This window comes from Artibeus jamaicensis, unplaced genomic scaffold, assembly GCF_021234435.1.
Source record: "Artibeus jamaicensis isolate MK-2021 breed Jamaican fruit bat unplaced genomic scaffold, CSHL_Jam_final scaffold_1019, whole genome shotgun sequence".
NCBI lineage: Eukaryota > Metazoa > Chordata > Mammalia > Chiroptera > Phyllostomidae > Artibeus > Artibeus jamaicensis.
The window spans coordinates 30,701,774-30,729,621 of record NW_026522025.1 but is presented as its reverse complement, the minus strand read 5'-3'; the positions used below and the strand labels follow the sequence as shown (position 1 = coordinate 30,729,621).

The following is a 27,848-nucleotide window of genomic DNA, read 5'->3' as shown; positions in this document are numbered from 1 at the left end:
GAGAGGATGAAGCGTAGGAATATGAGTTTCATATTCTCTCCAGATGATTTTTATGCTAATTGTACTAAGAGCATACCTGCGAACAGAGAGGTATATTGAATTTAAATGTTCATAGAAGAGGAAAGTGTCTCTCTGTGTGTGTGTGCATGTGTGGTTACTGTGAAATCATATTTCTGACCATTCTGATTACTGCTCCAGTCTTTTTTTCCTACAAACCTGGTCAGCTCTCCTTCCTCAGTCAAGCATATCAAAATGCTGGTGAGCCTTTTATGTATGTGGCTATTTTGTGTCTTACTGATAGGTCTTATGAACAAAAACTAGAAAAATTATAGACAGTTTTAAAACTTTTTTAAAAGTTAGAGACCAAACACTTTTAAAAGATCAACAACAGGAACCCTTACAATTGTGCTAGAGTCATAACAGCTTCATCGAGCTTTCCTCTTGTGGCTCTAAGTGACTGAAGGTCACAGGTGGGAGCTCCAGCACAGAGCAACACTTCTAGGCACTGGCGGCAAGCTCCCGTCCCACAACATGGCCTTGCTTGTGTTAGAAAGTGGGGGGGCGGGACTCTAGGCTTAATCCTGTCTTGTTTCTCTTTGTAGATCATGCAACAGATGAGTGACCACCGCTATGACAAACTCACTGTGCCTGATGACATAGCTGCAAACTGTATATACCTAAACATCCCCAGCAGAGGCCATGTCTTGCTGCACCTAACCCCAGAGGAATACCCAGAAAGTGCAAAGGTAAGAAATGATCCTTTGTGGCCACAGCTGCCGGGTAATCTTCCTTGATAATTTTCCTGTTGGGGTGGGGGGTGCAGTTCAAGGTAGAATAACAAGGGTTTCTCTCTCCTCTATACACATCAAATTCTTAGGAAAGCAGAAAGTATAATATAATTGAGGGCACAAGGAAAGTGCGTAGAACTCACTCTTCTCGTTCATATCATTGGTCACTGACGCATACACAGTGGTTGAGATGATCACGCCTGGTATTCAGAGCTTTTCAGGTAAGTTTTTGCACTCCAGCTCTGATTCAGTGTGCTTCCCACACCCACAGACTCGCTAAGCACAGACCTACAATTAGATGGTCAACCGTGGCATTGCTTTCTGACAACTCTGGCTGCCCCTTATCAGAAGGTCGTGTGTCGCTCAAGGCAGAGGCATATGAATGACCCACAGAGGTGGGTGCTCATTGTCAGGGCTGCAGAGAGAAGGGGCTGCACGTCCTAGGTAGCATCATGAGCATTAAAATACTCTTTGTCAAAAGTGTAGAGCAGGAAGAAACACAGTACACAGGAACCAACTGGTCCCTCTAAAAGTCTGCATTTGTGTTCCAACAAGGGAATTGTGCCTACATACGGAATTCTTTCCTGGTCTAACAAAATCTTCTTTGTCTTTAGGGCACTCTGCCAGTCTCATGTGTACACTTTAGTATTTCAGTTTAGTCCTACCAAGCATATAAAACTGCCCATCCATAGGTGTTTCAAGTATCTCTATTTTTTAGGCATTCGGCATCTCATCTCTGCCCAGAAGAACGAGCTGTTTATACTAAACATTGCAGAAGAGCCTGAAGTGACCATTTGTCTTATTTTTTTACACCTTAAACTTTAAAATTTTTAGTTTTTTATGCCACCTTTTAAATATGTAATACTGTTTAATTTCTAGGCTTATCTTCATAATCTGCCTCCCTCTTAACACGTAGAAAGAGAAGGGCAGGGCATCCAGAGGCAGTTTTCCTCTGTTTTTATGGCTGAGTGTGAACCTGAGAAAAACATAGGACTCCTGGTCCCAGACTGGGCTTCACCAGCTCCAGATGAATTGTGGGCCTCGTGCTTTAATGCACATCAGGGTTGTTAAAACTACAGGTGCCTAGACCTCCACCCCAGAATCTGTGATAACAGCAAGCACTTGTATCACCGAAGTCACTTGGAGCTTCACAGCTCTGGATCCTTCATGCCCTTTCAGCCACGTTGATCAGCTGACAACTAGATGATCATTAGCTGTTTCTGACTGTAGCCTTCGTCATCACCGGGAAGGCTAACATCCATGTCTGTGGAGGCCTCCCTGTGCCAGGCACTGCCCAGCACGCTACATGCATTAGCGTACATAGCCCTGCGAGGGCGCTGTTCTTATCCCAGCCTTTCAGAGAAGTAATCCGGGGCTCAGAGAGGGTGTCACCCGACTGAAGTCCCACTTCAGGTAGTCAGTTGGCAGAACTGTGTTTGGAACCCAACCGTATTCAGCTCCAGCCCTTGCTTAACCACAGTGTGAATTTTAAGGAGCAAAGTGCTTCCTAAAGAAGCATGGTAGATTGTTTTTAGTTGGTGTGTTTTCAAGTGATTTTTTTAATGTTCTTTGTTTAATCATCAGACAAAAATGTATGGACTGTTAATTTGAAGTTTTGGCACATGCTTTCTGAGTGTCAGAAAATGCTATAAAATTCTCACTTGTAATTAAAAGGCAATTTGACCTAAAATGCTTCACTTAAATTATATTCTCTCCAGTGTTTTTTCTGAGTGGTGTTGATAAGGAAAGAAACATTAAGATATAGCTGAGGGTTTTAAAAGTGTGAAGAGAGAGTAACTCAGACTGAAAACATGGCCACCGCTTTTCACATGTCACTGAGTCTAGCAATGACAGCATCTCCAGTTCCAACCACATTCTGACACATCTCTGACTTTGAGGTTAAAAGCACAGAGCTAGCGGTTAACCAGTATGCCTAGCACTATGGGTATGGCTGTGGGCACATGTGGATTCTAGACCGCATGTGCATCTTGGGGCTAAATGGGTGAAAAGCCTAAATTCACAATCAGATTACCAGTAATTCTCTATCCCAGGAGGGGAGCAGGTGGTAAGACAGAAGCAGGAACATAAGTCTTCTCTCTTCTTCCTTGATTCCTGCTGTAGGTTTATGAAAAACTGAAGGACCACATGCTGATCCCCGTGAGCCTATCTGAACTGGAAAAGGTGGATGGGCTGCTCACCTGCTGCTCGATTTTAATTAACAAGAAAGTGGACTCCTGAGTGGCAGTGCCTGCCTACAGCCAGCGATACTGCACTCACAAGGCTGACAACTGTCCCCACTCCTGTTGTTTTCATTGACAATCTACTGTGGCACTGTGCTACTAACTCTGATGTACAAAAGTTTAATTTTAAGTTTAATTAGTTCATTCTGCACCTTTCCCTCCTTCCCTCCCCTCATGGTGGCAACCTAAACTATGGATTTGCTAAATGAATTAAGTAACCTAGAAAATATAAAGCAAATGGATTATTGAAAGGTGATTAATGATCGTAAGGCAACACACAGTTAGTGTTTGCATTGTCAATGGGAAAATCATGTAGTTGCCCATATATGCTGAAGAATGTCTTGATCAGTCAGATAAGCTGGGTTTTTTCTTGATGTCATTATTCATCATTGCTTCCTGTGAAATGCACTGGTCCATGGATTCTTCCTCTTTTTTTCTTGCAAACTTTGAAAAATTTTTTCCATTTATTTTCTTCTGCTTTTCTCACCTCTAACACAGTCAGCTTGACCTTGGGTCAAGTCAGGGGTCTCACCTTCTGTATACCTTCCCACAAGTTCCCCCTGTCTGCCATTGGTCTCCTCTGCCTCATGACTGCATCTCCCAGCACCCCCCACTCTCCCTCAGAAGGGCACCTGGGTCCCCCAACAGAACCATGGTCAAACCCAGAGCAGCTGTTTGGAGGAGAGTTAACCATACAGAGGCACATCCCGACAGGGTTTCCCAGAGATCTAAATTCCGGAAGCAGGGCGCCACCCCTAAGGACGTAAACTCAGCACCGGGTGGTTGCTACAGAATCATAGATCACAGAGCTTGGAAACACCTCATGGGCACAACTCTTAGAAAGTCTTTAAGTCACATTCCACAGATTTTTTGCTTCATTACTGGCCATATACAGACCTTGAGGAAGAGTCTTATTTTTTTCCTCAGCTCATTCCCATTTCCCCCCATTGTGACTCACCCTATTACCAGCCTTCTTCCTTTGGCAATTATCCCAGCCAAGCAAAGTTATTTGTTTCAAAAGAGATCTCACATCTAAAAGTGGTTATTGCCCCTGACCGGGTAGCTCGATTGGTTCAAGCATCATCCCAGTACACACAAGGTCACAGGGTCGATCTCAGGCAAGGGAGGCCACAAACAGGAACTAACCGATGAACGCATCAATGAGCAGACAACAAATGGATATTTCTCTCTCCCTGCCTCCCTCCCTCCCCCTTCCTCTCTCTCTAAAAATCAATACATTTTAAAATTGTAATGATTATTAATGGTCTAGTGTGATCCTAATGAAGCGTGCTCAGGAAGTGACAGTCTGGGTGCTTGAAACCAGCTGCTGACAATGGCCAATTCTTTGAAATACCTGTGAGTATTTACTGTGGAATCCAGTGAAAACTTCTTTCTTCCCCAGCCTTTAAGTTACACAATCTTACACTGGCGCAGAGTTCTTTCATAAAACAATGCCACAGCAAAGGGAGAGGTCATTGTCTTTCACTTAAGTCTGAAAGAATTGGCCTTTTAGCAGGCCAGGGAAAGGGTACTTTCCAAGGAATGGTGGCTGATCCAGGCATGTTATTGAATTTTCTAGTCATCGCCACCTGTCCTACATTGCCTGTGGCTTGTCTTTCAAAAATAAGAATCAGGGAGATTAAGAAATACTACTTCAAGCCTTGTTCTGCTCACCTACATGTTCGTAATCAAACATTCCTTATGTCTGACGATCAAGAGAGAATTACCTTCGGTCATTTCATCTCCCCATTAGTAAATGAGACATCCTTAGCCGCTCTGTCTTTTTTATTGATTTGATGATTTTTTTTGCTGGAATTGGAAGAAATTCCTTCTCCTCCTTCTCCTCCTTGTTGCTTAACTTCAAAATTTATTTCACATGCAAATATCTAATTATATACATTCTATGAACAAATGGTCAATGTCATGTTCCCACCTGCCTTGTCATGGGTGAGCAATACGGTTTTACCAGAGAGAGCACGAATGTTGCCCACATGACCAAGTTAATAAAGAAAAATTGTCCTCAGCAGTTATGGTTGCCCTTGGGGGTTCAATGTGACCTTCTGCTGGCAAAAGCAGAAATCCCCTTGCGAAAGTGCTACATCTCAAAAACAACCATGAAAAAATTAACCCAATCAGCTGGTTTAGGCACATAATTTTTAATGTCTTTATTTCTATCATCTCAAATTAAAGAACTACTGTCTATTATGTTTCATCAACTGCAAGCAAATAGATTTTTCCCTTGAACAGCTGGTCCTACAGAGGCCGTTTTCGCTTTTCCCCTCCTTTGCTTCTTTCCCTCTTTCCTTCACTTTGTCCCAAGAAATCACGTAGAGTCCGTGTGCCTCTTCTACAGAACCTCATTCCACTGGGCTGGTGGCGCCGGACTACCTGCGCGATGTGATGATGTGCAGCATAGCATTGGTACTTTTTTCACCTTCTCATCAGCATAATGTCATCCTAGCAGAAGAAAAATAACCTGTGGCGTAGGTCCCCCTCTTGTCTGTTGTGATTTATAGGGATAAACTAACAAAAACTGCTTTGTGACATGATAAAGACATTAGTAGTTGTATTTAGGTAGGTAAAAGTTGAATTACTTGGTCAGTCGGATTCAGTTTAACGAGGACAGTATAGAGAAAGCACATTATTTAGCATTATTTCTTCAACTGTGATGGATTGCTATAGAAATCAACAGGCAGATCTCACTAATGTGTCCTGATTGCTCTTTTAAACTACTGTGAACTGATAGATCACTGAGACTGTCTCCTCGTCTCCAAGGGGAGGAAATAGTCTGTAGATGAATACTGCGACTTATCTAGAGCTGCATGTTAGTCCTGGTAATTATTTACTCTTAACATTCTACAGAGCTCAGATATGATTTCCACATGGTGTTAGGTTTGTGCATTTTCTTTCACTGACCATCTCGTTCCAGCCAGTGTACGGTCACCCACTCCATGTGCCAAAACCAGTAATGCCTTTCACAGCCCTTTAGTCCACAGAAGTTATGCACTGAGTTAGTCCCTTGCTGTCCTAATCCCACAAGTATACCAATCACAGTGGAATAAAGTGTCAGTTGTACTGTGACCAACCACGTATGTCTCTCTCTCTTTATTTTTTAACAGACACTGCAATGGTGAATTCAGTTGTCATTTCTTTGCTATCAGAGATGGAAAGTTTTCTCTCTTCTAAGCTAAGGAGTTAGAAATACCGGACCTGTGAATCAACTGCCATCAGTGGCTTCCATGGAAATGATAGTTGAAAAGAGACTTGATACTTCAGGCACTTAAACAGGATGCACTTCCCCCGCGCTAGGACCGGGGCTCGATTTCACACGTGCGCCTCCTTAAAAAGGCTGCTCTTGTCCGCGTAGCTCCTAACTGTGGTCGATACATCGTGTGGCTCGGTTATGGAAGCAGTTAAATAATTATTTTCTTCTCTCATACAAGAGTTTGAGGGGGTTGTTTTTGTTTGATTTACAGGAAGCATCTTGTAGGAAATTTGAAGGCTTTTTTGGGGGGGGGGTTAAAGCTTTTTTTTTTTTAATATTTTATTTACTTATCTTTAGAGGGGAAGGGAAGGAGAGAGGGAGAGAAACATCAATGTATGGTTGTTTTGTGTCCCTGGAGGGGGGGGCTTTATAATTTAAATTTTATTTTTCAATTACAGTTTACATCCAACATGATTTTGGATTAGTTTCAGCCCTGCAGCGTAATGGTTAGACGATCATGGACTTTATGAAGTATTTCCCCTGGTATTTCCAGGACCCAGCTGGCACCACACACAGTTATTACAGTATTTTGACTACATCCCCTGTGCTCTACATCCTTCTGTAACTACCAATCTGTGCTACTTAATCCCTTCACCTTTTTCACGCAGTCCCCCAACCCCCTCCCGTCTGGCAGCCAGCACTCTGTCCTCTGTATCTAGGAGTCTGTTTCTATTGTGTTTGTTCACTTACTTTGCTCTTTAGATTCCACATATGAGTGAGATCAGATGGTATGACAAAGGAAGCAAGAACATACAATGGGATAAAGACAGTCTATTCAATAAATAGTATTGCAAAAATTGAACAAATACATGCAAAAAATAAAACCAGAAGGCCTTCTTATACCACATACGAGAATAAACTCAAACTGGATTAAAGACTTAAATGTAAGATTCTAAACCATAAAACTCTTAGAAGAAAATATAGGCAGTAAAATCTGACATTTCTCTTAGCAAAATTTGTTCTGCTATCTCTCCTCAGACAGGAGAAACCAAAATAAATAAATAAATAAATGAGACTACATCAAAAGGGAATAGGAAGGTTTTTAATAAGGCTTTTTTGTTCCCAACAATTTTTTCTAGCTAAAAGTAGCTTTGTTTTCTTTTTCTGGTCTTCACTGCCCACCACAAAAATAGCTGCCCACTACAAAAACAAAATTCAAACAATACAAAGAAACTATAGGAACAAAAGTAAAGGAAAAGTTACCCAAAATAACTTCTGGGTTATTATAACTTTTTCATCACCTAGAGATTAGCTGCTGTTAACATTTTGGAGAATATCCACACATCCGTGAACAGGTATAGATGCAAATATGAGATAATTTTACGTAATTATGCTGTTTACAGCCTGCTGCCTTCACTCACCGATACATTGCGGGCATCTTCCTTTGTCAATAAATGCAGATCCACAGCATCAAGTTTACTAGCCCTGAATATTCCATGATATGGTTGTTGAAGCAGCTCTTTCTAACTTCCATGGAGCGTTATAACACAGATGTTCAGTATGCCTGTGTTGCCAGTAGCTGGGGGAGTGGGGAGGTGGTCTTCAAGCTGCCAAAAAAAATGTGTTGCTTCTAAGGTTTCACATATACCCAGAGTTAGTTCAATCTGGTGTCTTCTTTTCATAACCGAACGGTGCCTGCAAATGCTCCCCATTTGTTAGCACAGACCAGTACTAACATTCCTTGGAGAGGTCATTGATTTACTCACATCTTCTCAGTTGAGGTTGCACTGATTAGTTCTCCCATATTTAGGTTGGTAATGAATGATATGGACTATAGAACGAAAAAATGCCAACAGCTACCCCTGCAAACTTGCTCTGGGCCCCAGTGGGAAATGCAACCCTCCCCCCAGGTGCCAGAGTGCTCCTCAAAGAGAAGGGAGAGACTTGGTGAAGGAAACCCTTTGTAGCAGGGTTTCCCTGGCTGACCTTCCTCCCAGCCTTCCAGTTGAATGGAGGAAGATAAAAATGAGAAAAATTTCCTTTTGTGATGAGCTGCAGACTCTGGAAATGGGAATTTTTCTGAATGAAGAAAGCTGGCCAGCGATAGTTTTCCACAAATGAAAACATGTTCGACACGCTCACACTGTACCCGGCTCCGGGTACAGCTCCTGTCTTTCCAGAGCTGACAGTTTGGGCAGGGCGGGGAAGGAAGACTACACACGGGCACAAGTGCATGGGACACAGAAGAGGTGAGGGGAAAACCAGAGAGGAGGGTGCTGTGGTGGCTCCCAAGGAGGAGTCGGGTTTGAGCTGAGCTTGATGGACTGCTCTGGCTTCAACAGGCAGAGATGGGAGTTCAGGCACTGGAAGCTGAGGGAAGAACACAAGCAAAGACATGGCTGTGGGTGTGCACTTCAGAAGCACCTACTGTGTACCAGTTAAGTCTGCTAGGCCCTGGGAATGCAATGGTGACAGCCCCTGCTTTCCTGGATATTTCGTGCAAATAGGAAGACAAACATGAAGCAAGTTCATTCCAAGTGTATTGAACATTACGAAAGGAGAACAGGGTGCTCAGAGCAGGTGGTCAGGACAAGTAAGTGGATTGGTTTGGCCAAAACATGGGGACATATAAGAGCATAGTGAGATCATGTAGGTTGGAGTGTCCCAGGTGGCGTCTGCTAAGGTAGACTGAATTCAGCAGTCTGTGAGCAGCCCCTGAAGACTTTGGGGCCAGGGAGGGATGTTACTGGGAGCTCGGTAGGGCAGCATTGTATTGGATGAATGGGAATTGAGACTGGCGTTTCTCCTGATTAATTTCTCCAGGTTTAAGGTGTCCTTTAAGCATCTCTTCTCACTAAAATGGAACCTGAAAGCTGGGCAATTAACTCTATATTTTCTCTCCCGAAAAACAGATTAATCATACCTTTCCCTCCTCCAAAGGGACATTTTCAAGGCAAATGAGATAAAAGAACTGAGAGGTTCTTTGGAAGAAAGGTGTAATGTAAATATCATTATCATCATCATTATCCTCATTAACTCCTATCCTATTGAGCCTGGATCCCATCAAACTGTCATCTTCTTTGTGAAACATCAATCAACCTACTCCAGAAATAGCTCAGGATTTCATCACTGATGCCTCTAAGCTGACCTGACAGCTTCTGTGGTAGTCAACAGGGCTGCTCCAAAGACACACTTCCATTAGGAAACTGTAGGCAAATTGGAATGTTCCCGTCTCCCATCCCCCTCCACACACTCATTTCTAACTCAGTGAAAACTGGGCCACTTACAGCGCGAGATAACTGGGCTTATCGGGCTTTCAGGAGGATGTGTAAGCACCAGATATGTTACTGTCACTATAAATAAATAAAAGATTCAAGCCAGTATGCCAGCGAACCACTTGGTAAAAATATAGCCTGGGCTAGCTTGTGACATGATGGGTCCCTAGGTCTTGGGAAGCCCCCTCTATTTATAAACAGAAGGTTAGTCATTTGGCTGAGAATACAAAAGACAAGCTTCGGAGAATTAACACAACCTTAGAAGGCAGTTTGCTTTTTCCTCTGCTTAAACATTTTTTAAAATAATACTTTAAGTTCTTGCTCAGGAAAAAGGAAACATAATGATTAGCTCAGATTCGGGGACAGAATTCAGAGGAAAGCTGCTCCAAATTAAACAAGGATGCCATGCTCTCTGTGCTGAAATTTTCCCCTATTCCGTGATGGTACAAAGACTGCATATTTCACACTGAGGCAGGGAAAACAAGATCTGACTCCAAGTAAAAATGTTAGCTCTTCTACCTCCAGAAGAAGCATGTGGAATAAACAGACTCGTGCACCCAAAAGAGGCTTGAAATTCCAGGGTTGGATATGTACAGAGTCATCTGTCTTGTTTACCTGGGACCCAGATGGGCCTATGAGGTCCCCGGAGTTAGTGCTGGGACAGTGACACTGGGCTTGCTTTCCCCATTGGAGGAGATGGAAGGAACATCGTTACCATGGCAAGATAGTAACAAGGAATCTGTCAGATAGGAGATGGGATTACCCCCGGCTCCAATTGAATTTAATAGAGACTTCAGTGAAGATCTATTTCAAAGGTATGGATGTCCAGGTACAAAATAAGAGATGGTGAGACACCCAGAAACCAGCAGCCAGCAGTACTCCTAGGCCCAGCAGGACAAGGACAGGAAATTGTGCTGCTAGATTTGGGACAGGGTAGGGGCCACAGCTCCAGCCAGAGGTCGGGTTCCAGAGCCAGGAAGCAGTAACTCAGCCTCTCTCTTCTTACTCTCTGATTTGCTGGTGCCCCCCATAGACTGGCCACAACTGCAGGCTTATGTCCCAGCTGGATTCAGCCTTCTGGAACCAAGAGCTGGCAGAGGAGGGCAGAGGAGGGATCTGGAACGGGTAGGGGCTCATCAGCACAATGCCACCACGAAAACAAGCTCTTAGCCCATCAGAGAGTGGCCATCACCAGCTCTGTCTCTCAAGGTTGGCATTTGAATTCTATTTCTTGGCAAACCTCTCAGGCACATGCCAGTTCCATGGTCTGGTTCTCCCCCTTTCAATATCAGAAAATGATGGAAGTGGGATGAACAGCAGGACAGGAGCCCGAGGGTGAAAGCACATCACATTCCAGACCCATGAGTCCTGGACCTCTTTAGTAAGCACTATGTTAATTCTAAAATTAGAGCAGTCTCTCTGGCACCTGGTGTCCAAGAACAGCTAGCTGCCTTTTCACAGCGTGCCCAGGACCTACTGGTGACATGAGGTTGTTTAGGATTCCAGAGAACCTATTTTCTGTGGCTCCCCTTTTGTTCATACCTGCAGCAGACCACGTGCTATTTTGGTTTTACCGAGTTATGTTGCTCATGGGGCTCACATTTAGTCTGAACTAATGGTATTGAGTTCCTCGTTCCTGGGGGTGTTCAGATAGAGACTGAGGGACCACATCTAAGGGCGACTGTGGAGAGGCTGCTCTGTCCAATAAAATCTGGTACAGGTAACACTGAACGCCCCTCACCACCCTGAAATCCCACGATCGGGCATGTGTACTCTTCTGATCCTGAGCGACTGTCCTTCCTCCGCGCCACCGCCAGGCTCCCAGGTAGAGGAGCGCCGTTCCCATCTGTTAAATAACAGCGGTAAGGGTTCCATGACGGCCTGAGGAGATCTGCGAACTAGGTCCCCAACCAAACGAATGAAGACTACTTTGAAAAAAACCTTTCAGATCTCTGGGAACTTGTCATCAGAATTGAAAATGTTTATCCTTCAAAAGGAACTTTCCAAAAACTTAGTAGACAACCAACCAAACGGGAGAAAATACTAGTAAATCATATATTCGATTAGGTGTTATATATGGAATATATAAAGAACTCTTACAGCTCAATAGTAAAACAGGCAACCAATGTTAAAGTGGACAAACGATCTGAAGAGACATTTCTCCATATTTCCAAAGAAGATATTCACATGGTCGATAAACATATGAATCAATGTTTGACCTGTACAAAGTGCAACTCAAAATCACAACGAGAAGCCACTTCGCACCCATTAGAATGGGTAGAATGAAAAAGTCTCATAATAGCAAGCATTGGCAAGGAGTGGAGAAGTCAGAACCCTCCTCTGCTGCCGAGGGAAATGTAAAATGCAGCCCCTTTGGAGAAGAGTCGGGAGGACCTCAAACACGCAGTCACCACAAGACCGAGCAACTCCACCCCTAGGCACATGCGCAGGAGAAACGAAAGCACGTGTCAATGCCCAGACCGCATTGAGCGAGAATGTCTACAGACACACTATGCAAAATAAACAGAAGGTGGAAACAACCTACATGGACACCAACTGACGAGTGTGCTAGCTCCACGCCTGGACTATTACTCAGCCATAAAAAACGAAGGAGCCCTGACGCAGGCTACAACGTGATTGAACCTTGAAACCATGTCGCTAAGTGAAAGAAGCCAGCCACAAAAGACCATATAGTGTATGAACACGGTTGTACGAAATGTCCAGAAGTGGCAAATCTATGGAGACAGAAAGGGGATTAGTGGCTGCTTGGGGCCGGGAGGAGGGGGAGAAGGGTATAGGGGGCAGACAGAGGGAGTGGCAGCTAACGGGCTTTCTCTTCGGGGTGATAAAAATGTTCTACAATTAATTGTGGCGATGGTTGCATATATCTGCACATGTGCTTGAAACCATGGACTCGTAGGCTTTAAATGGTGTGCTGTTTGGTATGTGACTTATATCTCAATAAAGCTGTTCTTCTTAATGAAGGGAATAATCCTTTGTCCTCTTCGTCTGGCAAAGGGTGGTTGGGAACATTGAGTGAGAGAGTTTCTATAAAAGTACTTGGTACCCTATGCAGTGCTAAACAAATGTAGCCTATTATACTCTTGAATGGGATTAATCAGCTTTTCACCAGCACCTGTCAGCACAAAACTCCTCAGCTGCCATTCCTGCAACCACCTTAACCCCTATCAGATTTCCTTTTCTTTAGTGGTTGAAACACATCGACAGAGCCCAGCCCTAAAACAGTGCGGCAGAATGATTGCTGACAGGATGCTTCTTGCCATCACAGACTTTTTAAAGGAGGAAATAATGTTTCTTTTATATGGCTTTCTAAAACTCAACTCAAGTGTGCATAATTACCACGCATACCAAGTTCCTCGTTATACCAACCCTGCGGTCCACATGGCTGTGTCTACAGTTTGCTAACTGATCAGTTTGCTAACTGATCATTGTTCCTTTCCTCTGAAGTTCCCAAACCTGCATTATATTGTGGTCACCACTTTGCCCTTCTGGCTGGGTGAACAGCTGTCTGAATAAGCAAAAGGGGGCCAGAGGGAAGGTCACTCAAGGTGACAAGGTTGAGAGCAATACTGAAAGAAGCTGGGTCTTGGCCAGGCAAGCCGACTGATGCAGAATGTTATGCGGGAGAAGGAGGAAGAAGTACTTTTGCTGGTGGCACTTTCTTTGCCTGGCCCGACCTGGCTGATCCCTCTGTCTACACACTCCTTTCATTTTCATCCGGTTGTACAGCTTTGAACTCCAGTTCCACCTCCACTTGCTTGGCAGGCAGCTGTTACCTTCTTGGTCTCTTTTTTATTTTGGTGAATAGAATTTAATCATAATAGAGTTGGGTTCTTTTTTAGCTCTGTGCCCCTGGCAGGATGCCAGGAAGTGATCTGTGCCTCTTTCCCCTAACCTTCACCAGTGCCCTTTGAAGCAGATGACAAAGCTGAAGCCCAAAGACCAGTCACTGGACAAGCCACCCAGCCAGTGGGTGTGCCACTGGGACCCACACCCCGACTTGACTTCGTCTGGGCGTCAGGGCCGGCGCTCACCAACATCACTCCGTGCTGCACAATGAAGCAGGTGCCCGATTAAAATTTCAAAACCATCACACATCAAGGTATTTCCAGAATATATAGTTTTTCTACCTCTATTTTTCCATTTCGGTGAGTATTTGGGGACCATGTGTTGCCCCTCTTTGCACCAGAGGCATCCTTTGGTGGAGCCCCCAAAACAAAGGAAATCTTAGATACCCTCGTTAGCTGACTGAAGTTTGTACAGAAAAATTGTGGAGTAATAGCGCCCTCAGCTGGCCATTTGAGTTTTGTCCGTGAGCCTTCTTAGAGGAGTACAGGGGAGAAAGAGGTAAGAACGCTGTGGCGGCTGACTTGGTGTTGGTTATGGTACATGTGCCCCTCGGGTAAACTGAGCCTTCCTAGGATCTGGCTGTGGACCTGACCTGAACAGATCCTGTGGCCCGGCCTCTCCTTCTTTGGCTGAAACCAGAAATGGAGTCAAGTCTCTGCCAGGGTATTTAAGGTCCATACATGCTGCGATCTGGAAGCTCTGATGGCTCCATAGCCAGGAAACTAGCCCCCAGCCACCCACCCCATGGCCCACATCTGCATTCTCCCATGTAGCATCAGCTCTTTAGCTAAGGATTTGTTTCCTTGCTGAAGAAAAAAATCACCCATCCTAGGGTAGGGGGTAGCAACACTTTAATTCTTACTGATTATTCTCATCTTTGTGTGAAATATTTCTATCTGGCCCTAACCTGTAACCTGCGTTTTAAGGGAAAAACAAGAATCTAAGAATAAAGAGAGCCAGAAGTAGGTGTGGAGGCAAGAAACAAAGAAAGGGACAGGAATTGAAGACAGGAGAGAAGAGGAAGAGAAAGAGGGAAGAGAGAGGTGGAGGGAGGAGGGCAGGGGAGGTCAAAAGAAAAGAGGAGAGGGGAAAGAACAGGGGAAAGGAGGGCAGTGGAGGAGCCTGGCCCAGACGGTTTTGCAGTTTGAGTCAGTCCTCAGTGCCCCAGCTTCCCAAAGCCCGAAGAACCTGCAAGCGCACTTAGTTCAATGCACCAGACATTTCAAGGGCTCCCATAATTGGGCGGTATATAATTGTGGTTCACCAGAGAAACAGAATTAATTAGATAAGTAGATAGATAGATAGATAGATAGATAGATAGATAGATAGATAGACAGACTACAGGGAGCTGGCTCCCACAATTATGGAGGTGGAGAAGTCAAGACCTGCAGTCGGCAAGCCAAGTGTGAAGTCAGAAGACCAATGTCTCAGCTCAGACCACCAGGTAGAGGGAGAATTCTTTCATACTCAGCCTTTCATATTCTATTCAGGTGCTCAAATAATTGGGAGAGGCCACCACTTTGATGAGGGCATCCTGCTTAATTCAGTCTACCAGTCTAATGTTAATCTCACCCAGAAGCACTCTAACAGACACACTCAGAAATACTCCTCAACCAAATATCTGGGCACCCTGTGGCCCACTCAAGTTGACCACGCAATGAACCATTCCACTTGGCAACACCACCTGGCAGCACCCAGCTTTTTGGTTGTTTGTGCCCAGGTTGTTCCCGCCTCAGACAGTAGAGGCTAAGAGCAGAAACAGCTTTCTTGATGTCGTGTCCCAGCGTCTAGCTCAGCAAGTGCTCAGGATGCATGAAAAGTGCAAACACAGATAAATGAACAAACTCCCAGACTTGGGCCCAATACAAAGAAAATACAACACTTGTCTCATTGCACACCTGTGTTCTCCACAGAGGACAGTGAGCCCTGAGTTAGGAGCTATGCAAGTCACCACATTTCCAGCTTAGGTGCTGTTTCACACAAAGTAGGTGCTCAGTAAATACTAGTGGCTGAGGAATGAATGGATCTGACAATGAGAGAGGCTGGAGCCAGCCATCTGTCTCCCTCAGGGCAGGACTGGCTTTGTCTTTCACTCAGAGCTCATCAAAAAACCCGCTCTTAGCTCTGATCAGAATCTGACCAGGCTTTTACATACTGGTGTCTTTGATATTCCATTCAGATTTGCGAAGCCTTCAGTTTTGTAAAGCCCCAGCCTTGCCTGTGGTTAGCCAGAAACTGTCCAACACTATAGAAACCTTAGGGGAAGCCAGGAAGGCTGTACAATTACTGCCTCCAGCAGATGAGAGCACCTTGTGCCCTTCCAGAGGAGAATGGAAATTCTGATTATGCGGAAACTGTCACAGCCAGGAAGTTTGCCGGGCCGACAGCAGATTTGACCTAATGGTGAGAGACAGGTTTCCAGAACCCTTTGGAGAATGGTGACGAGATCCAGTCCAGGTTCATTTTATGTGCTGGGAGTGTAAGAAATTCACAAAAGAAGAACCAGGCTGGCGCAGGCCAGGTCCAGGAGTCCACAGAGGCAACCACAGGGGTAGGGGACATGGGAATGAGGTTTGAAGGTTAACAATGTAAGGACTCAAGAACAATCTGGGCAGTGAGGAAAGGACTAAAGGAGGGTGATGAGTCTGGGAGTTATCCAGCTGTATCCATTCTCCCCTCCTCCTTTCACTAACAGGCCCTGGAAACTTGACCTGGCACACAATCACTCAGCTGAAGACTACAATTCCCAGCCTCTCTTAAAGCTAATTATAGCCATGGGAGTAAGTTCTGGCCAATGGGACGTGAATGGAAATAATGTGAACAATTTATAGGTCATATGCTTTCCTCTTTCTTTGCTACCTTCCTGTGGGCTAAACCCAGACCTGGTCCAGGTGAGGCAACTTCAGCCATGACGACAAAGGCAAGGCCCTAGAACTGGTGATGCAACAAGACAGAAGGAACCTGGCTTCCTGGATGACCTCACCCTAGGCCACTCACTCATCTGTGGATTTTTCCTTAAGAGCTCTAGAAACTTCTGATTATCTGGTTGGTCCTCTGGTTACAGCATCATAGCTCATACCCATTTGTCAATTGTCCAAAATGAACCCAAGATCTAGATCCAAGAATGGGATTACTTTAGCCAGAATCCTAGCCATCGGGCCCCCAATCCAAAGAAATCGTGATCACTGCTCTAGGCCTTCTCTGAAGGACTGGTCTTCAGGGTCTCAAAGGAAAGAGCATTAGTTTCTAAGGCTCAGGGGAAGTGAACTGCTCCCATCAGAGAGAGCAGAGAGGGCCCCTCCCCAGACATCTGGGACCAAGGGCAAGCTGATGCCAATGGTGTTTCCCAACAATCATAGAACAGCTATGATGTGCAGAATAGCTCATTCCTGGGGAAAAATCAGGACCTATCTTTTCCCGCCATTGCGTCCCCAGTTCCTGGCTTGGCACACAGAAGGAGCTCAATAAGAATTGGTGTGAATATTGATTGAATGAGTAGTGAAGCTTGTAAGGGTTGAGCTCTCCAAAACAAGAATGGTTCTGGCGGCAAAGACCAAGAATTGTGAACCCACAGACAGGCAATGGTTGGCGCTGTTTGACCAGCTTCTTCACGAAATGGTGCTCTGGAAACCAAGGGACTGCAAAGGCTCTTCTTCGGCTCTTTGGGCCGAAGAGCAGCCCTGGGCCACTTCCCAAACTTTAGAAAGCAGGGAGTTGGAGGACTCAGAAAACCTGTTTCAGGAAAACTGACTTGGGGAGACTGCCACTGGGCTGCTGACGGTCCAGGCTGAAAAAGTTGCTGAGGAAATGGCACAGAATGGAACAGCCTTCCTTCATCATTCGTTCCTTCTTTCAAACCAGTTTTACTGAGGCTCTACTAGGTGCCAGCACTCAACCAAGTTCTGGCTTTATAAAGATCACAGATTACAACACTGCCCCTGTCCTCAGTGACTTTATGTGGTGTCCCACACCTGTCCTGTACTCACAACCTCTAAAATCCCCAGACCCACTTCGAAGAAAAAGCAGACTGACTGTGAGGAGCACAGCCACCCTGCTTAGGAAAGATTTGAGGATGGAAGCAGAGAATCAGCAATACTACCATCCAGGGAAAGAATGGAAGTGCCAGAACTGTCCTCATCTATGAGACAGCCCCGCCCTTTGGGCCTCCATTCCCTTCCCTCCCACCTGCTGAAAGACAGGCGGGGCTGCCCTTCTTACAAGGTCATACCACTCAGAGTCCAGCCCACTGGGAACTCCTGCTCAGGTTGCTGGCAGCGAGTAGGTACAGAAACCACATCACAGGCTCTTCTTGTCAGAGCCCAGAAATGACAATTTACACAGCCCACTGCCATTGGAAGTGTGGTGGTCATCATCTCCCAAAGCTTCCTTGACCTTGACTAGATCGGAAGTAGGGAGTAGCCTGGTTCACTTGAAAAGGGAAAAACTGGAGGCACAGCCCCAGGCCTGCGGGTTGGGGGCAGAGCGGCAGAACAGGTAAGAGTGGGAAGCAGAGTACGCAGGAGACCGGCAGAGAAGGAGGGTCTCTAACAGGAAAGACCTGTGCGGGTGGGGGTCTCTAACAGGAAAGACCTGTGCGGGTGCCAGTCCTGATGGTGACCATGGGCCGGATGTGCAGCAGCACACGGTGCCCGGAGAGGTGGCCGTGATCTGTGCTGCCCACACATCAGGACAGCCAGCATCCAAAAAAAAAAAAAATGACATCCTGGCTGGTTGTTTAAATAAAATCCTGGCTTGCCTCAGGCTGTAGGAGCTGTTGAACATTTATGGATGATTTTATAGTTGCAGAAACCAACACATACATTAAAAGAGTATGTCAGACTTCTTTTTTTAACTTTATTTTCACATAGTTTTAAATTTGGAGAAAAGTAACAAAAATAGTGCAAAAAATTCTTATATCTCTTCTCCCTTTTCCCTTACACGATCACAGTATAATTATCAAAAATGGGAAATTAACATAGGTACCATATTATGAACTAAACTATAGGCCTTACTTGAATTTCACCATTTTTTTCCATTAACATTTTTTCGGGTTTCGGAATCCCACCCAGAACCCCACACTGCGTTTCGCTGGCATGTTTTCTCATCTCCTGCACCTGTACCAACTTCTCAGTCTTTCAGGAACTTGACACTTTCCGAGAGTTCTGGTCAGTTGTGTTGTAAAATTTGGGCTGGTCCAATACTTCTGGAATCATGTTACGTATTTTCTGATATTGTGTTCTTCTTATCATACCCAAGGGTTCCTAATGGTGATCTGTCTTATGATTGGCATGGTTTCATTGACCCCTCTGTCAAGTCTGCCGAGTTTCTCCACTGTCACGCTACCTCCCCATTTGTAGCTGGTATGTAGATTGGGTACGATGCTTTAACTTTTTTCTCAAAATCCATCACTTTAAATTAATTGCAACTCTTAAGCTCTTCGCATGTTTGATATCCTAGCGTGGTATGGTGATTAGCTTGGCGATAGCACCCTGACCCTGAACACTGGTTTTAGAAGTGCTCAGAAAGTATTCAGCAGATATGGGTGAGGAACTCCACAGTGACCCATGACCACCACATGCAATGTGTGGGCCCTTTGTGCTCTTGATTCAAACTAATCAATTGGGAAAAAAAAGATTTTTATAAGATAATTCAGCAAATGTTCATGTAGCTTGGATATTGACTAATATTAAGAAATTAAGAATGACACTAAGAAACTATTGTTAGTTTTGCTAAGTGTGATACTAGCATTGCAACTGAATTGAATTACCTCTTTCTCATAGCTGTGCACACTGAAGTGCTCACAGGTGCAGCAGCGTGATGACAGAGACTCCTCTGAAACACTCCAGCGAAAGCTGCTGGCCAGTCTGAGGATGCCGGAGCGGCAAATGTGGGCCATCCCTGAAGCAGGGGCGGGCACAAGGTTTCCACGATACTTTTCTAATTCTATTTTTTTATTCCCAAAATAAAACACAAAACTTATTCTTTAAAAACTACTTTGTTATCTCAATTAATCTGCCTCACAAAACACTCCACTCCCATACTACTCTAATTTCATTCTGCGTTCTACGGAAACTGGTGATTTCCCATATTATGATGCCCAGAGCAACACTTTATTCCCTTCTCTGTGCCTGGGTGGCCGCTGCCTTTGGGCTCCTCGTCCATGTGGGACTCACTTCTCAGGGGCTTTTCTCAGGAACACTTCCCTCCTGAGCAGCTTTCTTCTCAGGGAGACACTTCGCTGAATTGCTGCAAACTCGGTCAGTCCTTGGCAAGTACTCACATGGCTCTTGTCCCTGGTATGTCAAAGCACAGCATCGTATTTCATGTACCTGCACCTTTCTCTCTACCTATTCTACCTCTGTCTTCAGCAAGCCTTCTCCTTTGCTAACTCCTTTTGTTAACTTGAACGTTTGCCCAGTTCCTTCTAGACATTTCAGAAGCCATTTAAGGCCAGAAATGGATTGGGTTAGTCAGGCAGCCTCTGTGAGTCTCAAATGCTCCATTTACAGGGGTGGGCAAAACACAGGTAGGGGATGATTATAGTAACAATACAAGAATAAATGCTGTGTTTTGTGTACTCACAACTGCAAAGTTACTTTTGCCCACCCTTATATAAAATTGCATGTTCCTACCACATAGGTCATTAAGAGTATTTCAGAAGATAATGTACGTGTTTCTGTTCTGTTGGAGGTGCTCAATGAATGAAATTATTTCTTTTCTTCCACCCTGACCAGACTGCCCCAGGAAGCTCCATATGGACACGTATGGGGAAAATCTCCTTCTGGTGTGCAAGCCCAGATAAGGAGAGAAGCCCCGGGATTGTCACCCCAAGACCTTTGGCGCCCTGTGCACGAAACCTGGGCAGTGTAACTTGCTGAGTGCCGGAATCATTGCTTCACTTGGTAGTGTCGCTTATTTCTGGAATCTACTGTGGTTAGAGATACGAAAGACAAAAACATCATAATTCGGTGATCATTGTAACCTGGCTGTGTCTCTAAGACCACCCTACATGACGAGGTAGCACACAGGCAACCACAGCTGCACATGGTGGTCTCAGGCATACCCCCCATGATCTGGTCTAATTTCCTGCCTCCCTCTCTCTAGCCCCCCTCTGTTCTTTTCCATTTTTCTTCCTCTTTTCACCCTTTCATGCAAATGGAGATAGCTGTAATACTATCCTCCAAGGTTAAGCAGGGCAAAGTAGATGTGTCTGAAGTGCTTCGTGAACTGTGAAGTGTATACAGAACTTACCTTTCGCTGTTTTGTTTCTCAGCACAGGAACTAGCCTCCTGTGTGCATGTCACATACTATCAGTTAAAGTGTTGGATTTATTTATTTTGGGTTTTGTTTGTTTTGCTTTGGGACGAGTGTGGGGGTTTGTTTGTTTTTGTTGTCGCTGTTCTTGTTTCTGTGCCATTCCAGGCCATGCGGGCGTTAGTGGGTGTTTTAAAACCTAGCTGGCCTCCCAGCAGGGCTGACTCTCCTGGGCCCCCTGAGAGCTCGTCCTCACCCTGCGGCATGCTACCTAGACTTACTCAGGTGAGAAGTGCTTCAACTGCCAACTCACACCTGGCTCTCAGAGTGTCTCTCCCTGCGACTGCAGAATATATCAGAAACCACAGAGTGTTTCCTTTGTTCTAACAGGTAAGACTTGTCCCTGAAGAAGGGCAGGCACATGGGCCTCTGGCTGAATCTCAAACGCAGCAATTCTGGAGGACTCTTTGAAATTCCTCTCCGGGACTTTGTTGGGGTCTCGGTAATGATATTTTTGCTTCCCAGCCTGAGTTCTGAACCTATTGAGAAATAAGACAAAAGACTAAGTATTTAGAGGCCAAAATATTTCATTTATTACTGATAACGTTTAGGAGGATCTAAACTGTGTCTACTGCTGGACCACAGCAAGCCTTCAGCTGCAGGGACACAGCCGGCCCCTGGGGAGCTGGGCAGAGCTGTGCTCACAGCACATCAGCCTGCGTCCAAGAGGGAAAAATGCATCACTGAGCCAAGCTCCCAGGTTTTCCTAACAAATTGACCAACTAACAGGAATGCTGCCATAAAGCAGACCTAGCCAAGTCTTTTCCCTCAAGGTCTTCTTGAGGCAAATGTTTATAGAATGACTATTTCCTTTAAGAGGGACATCTGGCTACCCTATAATCCATCCTATTCTGACATAGTAATTAAAGAGCCTCTATTCCATGCTCTTTCTGGTGTTTACCGCAAACCCCAGTTGCGTTCTGACATTCACACCTCCTACCACCAGTCACTCCTTCCGTTTACCTAACACCCAACACCTACTCACCACCAGCTGGAGTCTGAGGACACGCAGAATAGTGGCCTGAGTTAGCATTTCCTCTGACACTATTAAAATGTTACAACCTGTCCTTCTTTTGTCCTTACAGAGACACATTCTGTTGGCGGTTCCCATACTTTTGGATTTCAATGTCATTGAGTATCATATGAACCCACAACACCAATAAATGGAAAACCTAATCACTGTGGGTTTTTAAAATCTGTTCCATTTAAGTGAGTCATACCATTAAATAAATACATAGTTTCCTTTAAACCTTTAATCAGTTACATAACTACCAAAGAGTTCACTCTGACCCTGTGCTATGTTAAGGTTTTTTCCTTGTTCTGCAGAACTTTTGTTCTTGGATTACGCATTGTCAGGGATGACTGCCAAGTCCTCCCTTTGCCCGCAGTCCTCCTGAGTGCTGTGTGTGTGTGTGTGTGTGTGTGTGTGTGTGTGTGTGTGTGTGTTAAATGTCAGCATCCTAGCCTTGCAAATAAATGCCGCCTTTCCTGTTTTCTCAGCAGCTTGAATCAATTCCAATTTTCTACTGAGCTTCCCTGTGAGTGTGCGGTACGGTGCGCTTTGTTGGCTTGTTCCAATAAGCTTCCCACTCTGTTTCAAAGGCAGCTAAGGTAAAGAGCATTACACTGGAACTAAACGACTTTCTGGTCCTTCAGAAGCTCAGCCTTCTTCGAGGACCCAGCTGCTGGCAGGTGTTCAGGGAAACTCGCAGGTAGTTTCGGCCTCCTGTGTGTTCCCATCGTCTTTCCAATAACACTTCATACTTGCTTCTGCCCTGGACACAACTGCTGTATTTTAATGGCTTGCTTCTCTTTCTCCTTATCCACTCTGTGAATTCCTCCCGGGCAAGATGCTGTCCTATTCTCCTTTTGATCTGTTCCAGGTGGCTCCTGACTCCTGGTGGGAACTCATTCAATATTCGAGGAAAGGAAAGAAGTGAGGGAGTTCAGAGGGGAGGGACAGGGTCCCAGCACTCTTGAAGTACTAGTTTCCCTCTCTAGCAAGCTGTTCTCACACGTTTCCATGTCCAGTTCCTTCTGTCTCTGCTAGCCCCATATCCATCAGATGTCACACCCTCAAAGTGCCCTTTCCTGACTTCCCTTCTAACGGAGCCGCCACACTGGCACACATGCACGCACGCACAATCACGGTCTACCTCCCCTGTTTTATCTACTTCACGGCTCTTCACTATCTGAAATTAATTTAGCTGTATGTTTGTTTACTGCCCGTCTCCCTCCGCTATGATGCAGGAGGTCCTATAGCGTCTTCAATAGTGCCTGGCATGTAAGTGCCCCAGGTTTCAAATGAACGAGTAAATGGAAAAAGAGAGGCAGGAAGGATGCGTTTCCCCTCGCCCTTTTGCCCAATTTAATCAACTTTAAAATGTAGAGCGAAGGGAAGCTGTCCTGCTCTTTGCTGCCCCCTGGTGCTTCCATGTGAACTGCAGGGTCCAGAAGACAGCGTTCGTGGGGGAACCCGTGAGGGAAGTGAGAAATGTCTCAAGCTAATTGCCCTTCAAGATATAAAGGAAGAACGCTATAAGGAATGTGGCGATCCAGAGATGCAGAGGCTTCCTAGTGATGTTTCCAGTCACGTCACTTGTGAGCAGTAAGAACAGGCCGAGCTTCTGTTACAATAATAGGACATGGTTCACACAGACACAAGCCTTTAAGCAGAGGGGAGGATTTATTTTAGATACATCATGGCACCAGGAACACTCAGGAGGGCCTGGAGCCAGACCTGGGAAGCCAGGGCTCCTCGGGCCACACCGTCTTCGTCTCTCCTTGAACCCACCCGCGCGTCTCCTCCCTTCGCTCTCACAGCAGACCAGTGCGTAGGAGCCAAATGTGGCTCTCAACAGGCTCAGAGGCTCCATTTTTCAGTTCCCAGGGGCTGGACTCTGAGGGGTCCAGCTTGGGTCGGGTGTCCATGCCCATTCCAATCAGCTATGGGGGTGGGGTCACATTGTATGGGTGTGGCAGCTGGTGCTGAGAAGCAGGTGTGTTCATCGGATCAGCACCCAAAAAACATTTGCCTACATTACTTTCATCAGCAGATGGTGTGCTTCTGTGATAATACCCGATAAACAGTTTATGCTCATTTCCTTGCAAATATCCAACTATTTTCCATTTATCTTCTCTGTCATTAACTCACAATCACCTAGCACTGAAATATATTTAAAAGACTGGCCTCTGAAATATTTGCTGGGTCACTAGGGCATTAAACACTTGTTTCCAGCATCCGTGGGTGGAAAGCGGCAATCACGAGTCAGTGACAGAGGAAAGCACACTGCCCCAAATCAGCCTACGGACACCAAATGTTGCAGAGGTCCTGGGGGTGACTTCCCACCTTCTTCTTTCACCAGTTTTGGGGGGTGAAAAAACAACACTGAGTCCAACCACCTCGACAAAACAAGACACTGCATCCTGAATCCACCCAAAAACACACCTCTCCACATGTAATCGTGAGGGCAGCTCACACAGCCCTCTGCCCCTCCCTGACTGTTTCTGACTCATGCAGTGGTTTTCCAGCGATGTGGTCTGGGTGCAGGTGATACCAGATGACACTGGGTGAGCTCATACCTCCGGGTTTTTGAATACTTGGTATTTTTCAGTTGATTTGCCTTTGAGCAAACTTCTCTGCTGTGAGAAGCCTGTTTAACAGATTGTGGTGGGACAGAAAATGAGGGTTAAATGAGGGGGCTTCAAGGAGAAGAGCTGCCCTGCACGTTAATGTAGGATTTGTCCTAACTATGCACAGAGACATAGTTCCAAGGAGGACACACTCCCTTCGGGGAAATATTCCTGCTCTCAGAGGTGTTACACAGTGTGTGTCCACCACTGTCCTGGCTTGCTGAGAGGTTTAGGGTCAGTTCTGTTTGGTACTGCCTGCCCAGGTACTACTTTATGAAAACCCTCTAGGCGACCAACATTTTGATCTTGAAGCTTTTAAGTGCCCTAGGTTGTTGGAAGAGAGCTGAACGAAATCCTGGGACACAGGCAATTGTCTTCAGACCTAACTAATCAACACGAGCAATCCTCACCCTTGGTGAACAGGATGCCTAATGTAGGTCTTTGGGACAGGTGGACGTCTCCGGGGCTGAGCTGATGGGCCACGTTCCAGTGGCGTACAGCTAGCTCTCTGTCCTTGAGGCTCTTCCTCTCTCCCCACCCCCCAGCCTGTGGAATCTCTAGTCTGGAGGGCAGAGCACACTTTGCAACTATGCACTTGTGCATCTGGCTCTTTGTCCTGTGCCTGCACCAGTGACTTTTGAACTTAAACACTATAAACCTGCCTTCTTTATTATCTAGTTCAAGAGTGACATCCTTCCCCTAGAGCAGGGGGTAACTCATATCTAGTTTTCTGGGCCAGGAGGAAGATCCCCAGGGTATGACTGCAGGAAATCAGAAAGCACAGAGTTGGAGGGGTTGTGTAGATGTGTGGGTGAGTGAGAACATAGAAATAATTATTTAAAATATTATCCCACTCCATATGGGTTAGGCAATTATGCCCATAATATAAGACTTGTTGTTGTGGAGTTGTGCATCCTTGGCCACATGGTTTCTTGCAGGGCTGCAGGACAGACGTGGGGACCTGACAGGAAGGAGAAAGCAGGAAAAGTAGCTGGACTTGGGTCGGTCCAGCACAGTTTGGGCCGAGCTGTGATGCCCTGCTGTAGCATTCACTGAGGAACCCAGATCTTGGGAAATGTACTGATACCAAGCCTTGCATTCTTTTGTCCCTTGTCTTTTGAAGACCACCATGCCAGACCTCACCATCAGAATGAAGGTATGTTTCTCTCTCGAAGGGATGTCCCTGTCAAGCTTTTCTTAATTAAGCTGCCCTAGAGTTGAGTGAAGGGGAAAAGATAAGCAAATACCTTCTCATACCTCCTGGGGTTAGTCAGGCCTAGATTCTGAGGATAAACATGAGTGAAGCCCATGACTGTGTGTTTGGGGAGGCAGGGTTTGTTCATGAGGATGGCCTTTGCTATAGGAGATAGGAATGAGAGAGTGTACCAGACACCAGCTCTGCCCCCGCCCCCAAATGCCTGGACACCCACTGCTTCTTACTGACTCTCTGCCTAGGGCTCTCTCCAACTCCGAAGCACACTCTGCTTTTGCACGTGGCTGCCAGAAACGCCAGGGAGTTAACACTCCCAGAGAACAGTGTTTGTCAGTGATGGTTTGGAGCAAGTGGGTAAATCCAACCAGTTTCTTCAGTTCTCAGGTAAGGTGACTCGTAGGCATGTTCTATACCAGAGCTGTCCAATAGAAATATAATGTGAGTCACCCAGGTAATTTCACATTGTCTAGTAATCATGTTATAAAAAGTAAAATGAAACAAGTGAAATGAGTTTTAATAACAGGTTTTGTTTAACCCCATATACCTAAAATATCATCACAATATGTAATCAATATAAGAATTATCAATGAGATTTTTTTTAACCAAGTGTTAGAAATCCAGTGCATATCTTGCATTTAGAGTACATCTCATTTCTGAGTAGACACATTTAAATGCTCAGCAGCCACAGGCAGCTAATGGTCACCATATTGGCCAGGGCGGTTCTATATTGTGTCTCGACGGTCCCCAGTGGGATTGAGCCCCAGGTGCCCACAGTGGCATGCTTATTGGTGCGCACTGACTAGACTTCCTTTCTGAATGACCTCTCCACTCTCTTACCAGTGCTTCCTGGGATTCTCTGCCAAATGAACCACTGGCTCATGCTCCTGCGGCAGCCTCGGGAGACACAACATAAGACATATGGGTCTAAGCCTGCAAGCTCTTAAGGGTAGCCACCTCTATTAGTTATTCTCAATTTTGAACTTTCCTTCTGCTATTTTTACATTGAGTAAATACATGCTAAAACTTACAGCAAGGTATGCTCTAGGCCATGACAACCTAAGGGAAGTGTCTGTTCATTCTCAAGCCCAAATAGCAGAGGACAGAGCAGTAGGAGTGCCCTCCCCTAAGGCCACAATGGTGGTAGCAGTAGCAGTGCCTCTGGAGACAGCTGTGCTTAGCAGATGAGACAATGTCATGAGGGTCACCAGCAGCCACGTGGACTGAATGACAAGGAGGCTGAGGCAGAAGAGCACAAGAGACACACTTGCTCTCACGCAAGATGGCCCCAGGGACCCTCAGACCAGCCAGAAGACCTTTTCCAGCCACCACACCAAAAGGAGGGTATGCAAGCTACCACAATTGTATATTTAAAAGAAAATTTAAATTTATAGGCATGGGTGGTAAAGTCAGGACACCTGGACGGCATGCAAATCAAGTCTCAATCAGCTGTTTCACCCAGGATGACTTCAGAGAATACTCCAGGTGGGCTTCTGAGAGCAACTAAGAAAAACAATGGCCGATTTATTTATTTTATTGTATTTTTTATTTTTTAGAGAGAAGGGAAAGGAGGGGGAGAAACATCAACATGAGAGAGAAACATTTATCAGTGCCTCTTGCAAGAAATGGTTGCCTTCTTGCACGCACCCTGACCAGGATCAAACCAGCAACCCAGGCATGTGCCCTGATCCGAAATTGAACTGGTGACCTTTCACTTTGCAGAACTATGCCGGACCAACCGAGCCACACTGGTCAGGGTTGGCCAGTTTAGATGCAGACTGACTTTGGCACTTTTCATAAATTCCACCAGAAGAGTTGCATGCTTCTAGGAGTTGGAGCATGACTTACAATGATGTCAAACAACACTCACTGCATAAAACAGCTCTATCAAGGTATGAATCAAACATGAGAGAGCAATTTTGTATGAGTGAGCACTAAAATATGTCTTGAAAAAAACCTGACTCCAAAATATCTACATAAAATGTTTTGTTGTGTATTTACTTAATTAAAACTGGAAATTCCTTTGTGTTTATTTGTATTCTGTCTTCAATTTTCTTAGGCAAAGAGGAACAGTCCTCTGAAAGAGAACCTAGCTGTACATTTCCAGACACAGGTTTTTTTCAAGTCATCATCCCCTCCAAATAAAGGTCAGTATATTTCAACCTCCACGAGCCACACATAATAAATGAACAAAATATCAGCCCTGACTGGTGTGGTTCAGTGAATCGAGCACCCACCTGCAAACTGAAAGGTCGATGGTTCAATTTCCAGTCAAGGCCCAAGCTTTGGGTTGCAGGCCCGGTCCCCAGTAGG

General features: G+C 45.4%; 1 protein-coding gene across 2 annotated transcripts in view; it reads left to right on the top strand.

The window, feature by feature from the left end:
• Positions 1–6,116, top strand: part of DDAH1 (dimethylarginine dimethylaminohydrolase 1) — a 142,705-nt gene extending 136,589 nt beyond the window's left edge. For both annotated transcript variants that reach the window (XM_037136541.2, XM_053655442.1), the window contains exons 5-6: positions 603–746; positions 2,910–6,116. In XM_037136541.2, coding sequence (XP_036992436.1) covers positions 603–746; positions 2,910–3,026 — 261 coding nt within the window. In that variant the 3' untranslated portion in view covers positions 3,027–6,116. The remainder of the gene's footprint in view (positions 1–602; positions 747–2,909) is intronic.
• The last annotated feature ends 21,732 nt before the right edge of the window (positions 6,117–27,848 follow it).